The 7,500-nt window shown below is 34.7% G+C and overlaps 1 protein-coding gene across 7 annotated transcripts in view; it reads right to left on the bottom strand.

Annotated features, from left to right (window-relative positions):
- Positions 1-1,152: 1,152 nt before the first annotated feature.
- Positions 1,153-7,500, bottom strand: part of LOC113090430 (receptor-type tyrosine-protein phosphatase mu-like) — a 25,347-nt gene continuing 18,999 nt past the window's right edge. The window contains exons 8-9 of one of the 7 annotated variants that reach the window (XM_026256253.1): positions 6,259-6,295; positions 1,153-1,651 (exon numbers count right to left, since the gene is read on the bottom strand). In XM_026256253.1, coding sequence (XP_026112038.1) covers positions 1,488-1,651; positions 6,259-6,295 — 201 coding nt within the window. In that variant the 3' untranslated portion in view covers positions 1,153-1,487. The remainder of the gene's footprint in view (positions 1,652-6,258; positions 6,296-7,500) is intronic. The other 6 variants (XM_026256254.1, XM_026256249.1, XM_026256251.1 and 3 more) reach the window with 6 other exon arrangements.

A 7,500-nucleotide genomic window follows, 5' to 3' on the forward strand; every position in this document is an offset into this window, starting at 1 on the left:
GTGTGTGTGTGTCTCTCTCTGAATGTGTTGTGTGTGTGTCTGTGTCTCTCTGTGTGTGTGTGTGTGTCTCTCTCTCTGAATGTGTTGTGTGTGTGTGTGTTGTCTGTGTGTGTGTCTGTCTCTCTCTCTCTGTGTGTTTGTGTGTGTGTGTGTCTCTTTCTGAATGAGTTGTGTGTGTGTGTGTCTCTCTCTCTCTGAATGTGTTGTGTGTGTGTCTCTCTCTCTGAATGTGTGTGTGTGTGTGTGTGTGTCTCTCTCTGAATGAGTGGTGTGTGTGTGTGTGTGTGTTCTCTCTCTGAATCTTGTGTGTGTGGTCTGTCTGCGTGTGTGTGTGTCTCTCTCTGAATGAGTTGTGTGTGTGTGTGTGTGTGTCTCTCTCTCTGAATGTGTTGTGGTGTGTCTCTCTGTGTGTCTGTGTATGTGTGTGTGTCTCTCTCTCTGTGTGTTTGTGTGTGTGTGTGTCTCTCTCTCTGTGTGTGTGTGTTGTGTGTACAGTATATAGACGTGTTCAGTATATGTTTGTGCAGCAGCAGATGTTGGTGATGATGAGTCTGAAAGCGTCGGTCAGAGGAAGCAGCACACGACTGAACAACAGCAGACGAGCAGATGTGCACAAACACAGACGGACGACAAACACACTTTCATTTACTCGTAGCCAGGGACAGACAGAAACACTGAAGACCTCGTCCAGCGGCAGGAAGCCACTCATATTAACACATTACTGGTCAGCTAACAGTCTTCTGATCTCGTGTTGTGGGATGTGTTTGAGTTGAGCTGGGAATCAAGCCCATAACCTCAGTGTTCGGTTTAGTTATATTTCTGAGATTTTATGAATCAGCTAAATTAATTTCATTTTTAATTTGAGTTATATCTAACTTAGTTTTATCGTTTGTTCCTTTTTTAATTTAATTTCTTTCTTTTTAGCAGTGTTTATATATATATATAAATATTTTTTTTATTAATTTTGCCTCAGTAAATTAGTTTTTATTATCTATAGTATTTATTAAGAATTTAAATCAGATTAATATTTTTTATTTTCAGTTTTCATTTTTATTTTAGTTCTAGAAACTGTTTTACAATTATTTTCTCATTGTATTACTTTTTTAAAAACACCTATATAGTTTTTATTAACTCTGTGTTAGTAATTGTAGTCCATCAATTTAAAACTAAAGTAAAATAAGAAAGGTTTCTTTGCAACTAGATGAAATAAAAGATAAAACAGTTTCAATCTACTCCACACAACAACAGAAACGATATCAAACCAGCGACTGACTGACTTTGAACTTGAATCTAAAAGAGTAAAACACGAGCTGAACGTCTGAATCTCACTCTTCTGAGGGATCTGGATGTTAAGGTTTGAAGGTCTGGAGACTTCTGTGTTTGTGTTCATCTCTCTTCCCTCAAGCGTTCACTGTCTTTTGTTCACATCTCAGATGTTTACCAGGGTTCGGTCCGGAGAGGTTTCTCTCATATTGACTTTAATAAAATCAGCAGAGCGTGTGTGCGTGTGTGTGTGTGTGTGTGATCAGGAGAGGACGGAGGGCTTCACTCACCCGCCCGACTTCTACCAGATTGGTGACCATCACGATAGTCGCAGTGTTCTCCTGCCACACCATCCTCCAGAAGTCATACACCGTCTCCTGCATCGGACCTGAGGAGCACACAACTCAGCTCACAACAGAAATAGACACAATAATGTCTCTATATATATATAAGCCATAAACCAAAGACAACTATTTATTTATTTATTAAAACTTTTTCTTCTATAAAGATTAAATAAAGAACAAACTGTTGTGGTCCAGCATCTCACGTCTCATCCAGAGCTTCAGAAAAGATCAACAATGTCCAAAAAACACCATATAATTATATATATATATTATTTAATAGTTTTAGATATAAAAAAATATGTATAAGGAAAATAAAAATATATATTTTTAGAAAGTTTCTTTAGAATATTACACACACACACACACACACACACACTTACAGACACACACACACACACACACACACACACACACACACATATATATATGGGGCCTATTTAATCTAAAATAAAAAACATACGATATATAAATAACAGATCTGAAAAATTAACACAAAAAAATGTAGTATGAACAACTGCCAAAAATAATAATAATAATAAAAAATTATACATATATATATATGATTGTGTGTCTGTGTGTGTGCTTGTAAGTGTGTGTGTCTGTAAGTGTGTGTGTGTGTGTGTGTGTGTGTGTGTAATATTCTAAAGAAACTTTCTAAAAATATATATATATTTTTATTTTCCTTATACATATTTTTTTATATCTAAAACTATTAAATAAACAGTATTTTCTTTCAAATATATATATATATATATATATATATATATATATATATATATATATATATATATTTTTTTTTTTTTTTTAATAATATTTCTTTGTAATATATAAACACACACACACACACTATCAGTCTATCCATGTTTGTGTATATATATATAAATAACATGAATGCAAATATTTATCATTCTTTTAATAGAGCTATATTCTTACTTTGTCAATAATTGTCAAAAAACTCTATGAAAACATTATATCATTTAAAATAGAAGCATAACTTTAAATGTATTTTTAGACATATATTGATCTCAAAGAACATCAGAGATCTCATCATAAACCATTTCTCATCAAATCCTTCCTTGTAAACTTTATTACTTTGTATTCATACTGCGTTTTGTTATTTTCCATGAGCAGTTTTATTATTCTTTACGCTTGTGAATTTAGGCTGAAATATGAGCGGGGAACGTGCTGAGATCGACTCCTCCAGCTCATGAAGCCATTAAACAGTCCACAGAACATAATCCAGAGTGACACCGGAGCACAAGTCATGGCGCCGCGGCTCTTTGTCGAATTATTGGACATGTTTTCCAGCAACAAAGCCGAAACTTTCAAACGCTTCATTCATAAATGCATACAAAGGAGCAGCGACAGATTTGTGCATCTGCGTTTCCATTAAAGCTCCAAATCAACTTAATAAGAGCGACATGTAAACCAGCGCCCGGTAATAACAGCACAGCCGAAGGAATTAAAATCACACGTCTAATTAATTCTAATTAGCATTGTTTTTAATCAACAAGCAAATTCCGAAATGACTTTTGACAAGCTAATTAGCTCATGCAAATCTGCGCTCACGTTCTCCGGCGTGATGCATTCGCTCTGAGCCAAAGAAAATAGCATGCAACAGAAAAACACGAGGTTTAACATATTCATACGCACACGTAAACAGCGGCGCTAGCAAACACTCGTGTCCTGGAGAACTCTTGACTGATGCTCGTGGGCCAGCTCTCGTTATCGTCTGAGCCTGACGACCTTAATTAAGATCTGTCGAAACTAGACGCCTCTTAATCACAGTAATGTACTGGATCGTTCCTGATGTGCATCGTTTAATTACATTTCTCAATGTGAGGAGTGCAGATGACCATCAGGAAGAATAGCAAACGTCTCAATAGCATCTCATAGACAGAAATGAGACGATTCTGAGACATAACATCTATAATAATAACGATAAACTCTTTGTTGTAGAAGTATTTCCTGTGAGAAGCATAAACACAGCGTTTAGATAATCCTTAACTAGCTAAATCCCAAGCGTAGATGGGATCTCACGTCCGGGAGAATTGCGCTGACGTTTGCTGTAATTTGCTGAAGCTGTAAGCGGCTCGCTTCAGTCCGCTTCAGCTGTAAGTGGAGTCAGCCAACAGCAATTACTGTGCGAGCGCTCAGCGGGAAGAAGACTTTAGCGGCGCGCTGCTGTCAGGTTGTGTTCCCACACCGGGGGACTAATGCTTTCATCGTTCTAGCAAGCGCGTTTCAATGAGACCTCGGGGATTCGGCACGGAAAAATTATTCCCATTTTTTCAGCCGTCATAGAAGACGAGTGCAGCTGCAGTCTGATGCTCACGTGCTGCATTTATGCACGACTCCAGTCGTTTTCTCACATTGTGCAGGAAAATACTCCTAGTGTATGTAATCGAGTCCTGGACTTACACTGTCACTGATTCTTTTAAGTGGAGGGAACTTTTAATGAACCTTCTGCTATGCTTCATCAGTGCTTTAATACTTCAGTGTCCTGAACCCAAATCCTGTCATCATTTACTGACCCTCATATCTTTCATACAGTACTTTCTTCTAATGTTTTAAATCTGGGGTACAAATGACATTTTTTTCTATTTTACGAAAGGAAGTCATTTGTACTTGTAGCGCTGAACAATTAATAGATTTAAAACTAAAATCATGAAATGGCGTTTAAGAGTGAACATCTGAAAATGAGGAAATAAAATATTAGTGTTGCAGTTTTAAGGCTGTATTGTAAAATAACGTTACTTTTCAACAAAATGTATTTTTATTTTGTTAGTGTGAATTTTTATGCACGATAAAACCATAATAAAACTAAATATCAATATAAATCGATATTCAATTATAAACGTTTAATAATGATTAAATACAAATTAAATATTTGTCTTTTTATATTATATACATAATCTGTAAAACAATATATGTGCGTGTGTATATATATATATATTTATATATAGTAAACAGTGAAATATTACAACAGTAGTAAAAAAAAAAAAAGTGCTAAATAAATAAATAAATAAATTGTATCAAACGTATCCGATTTTTTTTTCACCAAATCATAAAAATGTGTAAATGATGACAAAATCTTCTTTTCAGAGTGAAATTAATTTTTTAAAGGTGTTTCCTAAATATTTTATGAGGAATTACAGCTTCCAAGCTCTTAAAAATTATGAACAAGTCATTAAAGAGACACAGTGAAACATTTACAACCATTAATAATCTCTCCTTCGACGGTAGAATGATTAAAAAAAGACTCTAAGAATCACTCATATGCAAAATACAAACAAGTAAAAAAAATAATGAAGTAAATCTAATCTTTCTAAACCTGCAGCGCAGAATAAATGAGGAGAATCAGTGTGATGTTCACGGCCGCGTCTCGCTTTGATCTGAGCAACTTCAGGCTTGTTAAAGCTTTTTCTGCTCTTGTTCTGTTAAAACTGATTTTCCTTTGAACGCTGGCCGGTAATTGAGAAAGACGACAACGGTTTCTCAAACACGTCGTTTATACAATACACTGCTGAATTATATGAAGTGTGAAGCCCCGCCCATCTTAGAATATGATTGGCTGTGTAAACACACTAAATGAGCTCTGATTGGCTGGTTTGTGTTGTGTGGGACTGGGTTGTAAACGGCCGCTGGACAGCACAGAGTAAACAGGTAATTACGCCGCTCCAGCGCAGCTAAACCAGTCTATTAAAGGAAGTGATTGCGTTCAGAGCGCTGGAGCTCACTGGCACTCCAGAAACATCTCACAACAATTAACTAGCAATCAGACGCGGCCTCCAGGGGCATGCTGGGAGAACGCATGCGCTGACAGCCAGATTAGGCCAGACGCATAGCGCCTAATCCATTTATTCTGTACTAAACCCCACACAACAACAACAACAACAGATGATTAATTGTTTCAAGACGCCGTTTCAGCATTAAATGGCTCAGTGTGTGTGTGTGAGTGAGTTTAACAACTTCTAACACACTTCAGTCGAAAGTTTACTTTAGAAAGTATTTGGTCGATCGGACTCATTGTGTCTCAAATCTGATTTTCTTAAAATACATGACTTTTGCAGCAGAAAAGCAGTCATCCGTAGCACAGGTATATTTGTAGCTATAACCAACAATACATTGGGAAAGAGTCAAAATTATTACTTTTTCTTTTATGCCAAAAAATCATTAGGATATTAAGATCATGATGCATGAAGATGTTTAGTAGATTTCCTACTGTAAATATATCAGAACTTAATGTTTGATTAGTAATATGCATTGCTAAGAACTTCACTGAACAACTTTAAAGATGATTTTCTCAATATTTAGATTTTTTTGCTCCCTCAGATTCCAGATTTTCAAATAGTTGTATCTCGAGCAAATATTGTCCTCCGAACAAACCAGACATCACTGGAGAGATCATTTATTCAGCTTCAGATGATGCATACATCACAACTTAAAAAAAATTGACTTTAATGACCGTATATTATAAATATCTTGATATTTCTAAAGGGGTTCCCCAGGGTTCTATTTCGGGACCTATTTTGTTTTCTATTCATAAATGATTAGAGTAAGGACTTTCAAGCAAAAAAAAAAACAGCATTTTTCTCTTATGCACTTTTAAAACTACATAAATGTGTGTCTGTTGGTGAATTTGTCTTACCTTGTGTGGCGATGTAGTGATTCGGTCGATGGTAGCCCTATAAAGACAACAAGAACCACACAACATTACATCACGGAACATGCAAAACTACATAACGTCATAAAAAACGTAATATTTTGTTAACACTTTACAGTAAGGCTCCATTTGTTTACATTAGCTAGCTATTAGTTTTAATTTCAGTTTTAGTTCAAGTTTTATTATAGTTCTATTAGCTTCTATTAGTTTTTATTTCGGTTTCAGCTTTAGCTATTTTAATAGTTATTCTTTTCTATATGTATTCATAAACTGAATAAATAAATAAGATATTATGATTAGTCAACTAGCTAAAAATAAAATCATTTTTGAGAAATAATTTCAGTTTAATATTGAATTTTATTTTATTTGAAGTGACACGAATGTGTTGGTTATGGTTTTAGTTTCAGATGACTATAATAAGCCTGGTTTAACTGTAATAAACGCATTGGTCTCGTCACTGGCTGATATCTACAGTAATTCCTCAGCACAGATTGTGGGATTATGTTCAGAATAGGCTCAGTGTCTGTGGGATTCAGTTAATCCGCTCATTTCATGTGTCAAGCGTCTTGTATCCGCAGCGCCACACTCTTCCTCCTCTCCGCTCCTCTTCCTCCTGATCTCAGCGTATTTAACTGTAATTAGCGTCTGGAAGAAAGGCTCTGATGGAGAGACCTTGCATCTATCAGCTTCTCTTTTTATCTTTATGCGGCCCAGCGTGAAATTTGTTTATGTCTGAGCCGGAGAACCGAGAAAACTGTCTGTTTACACACCAGAGAAACGCCAAACACACCTGTGTGTGTCAGACCAGGAAACCTTTCATTCTTTACAGAAGAATCATTATAAAAATAACACATTTTTAAATCCTAGAACCATAAGTACTACTACAATCGTGTTCTGGCTTGTGTTTTTCGTCACATTAACTGAACACCAAACTTCTACTGTATATTTAATTATTTAATATTATAATTTATAACGTCTATCTATCTATATATACAGCAATTGTATGTATATATATATATATATATATATATATATATATATATATATATATAATTATACAATTTATATATTTATATATATATATATATATATATATATATATATATATATATATATATATATATATATATATATAATTAATAATTGTATAATTATAAATCTTTACTGAAACTAAATTTAAAAAATGTTGTTCCAAATACAAAACTACTATAATTGCTAAAATTGTAA

The sequence above is a fragment of the Carassius auratus genome, unplaced genomic scaffold (assembly GCF_003368295.1).
Source record: "Carassius auratus strain Wakin unplaced genomic scaffold, ASM336829v1 scaf_tig00055041, whole genome shotgun sequence".
In the NCBI taxonomy this organism is placed as follows: domain Eukaryota; kingdom Metazoa; phylum Chordata; class Actinopteri; order Cypriniformes; family Cyprinidae; genus Carassius; species Carassius auratus.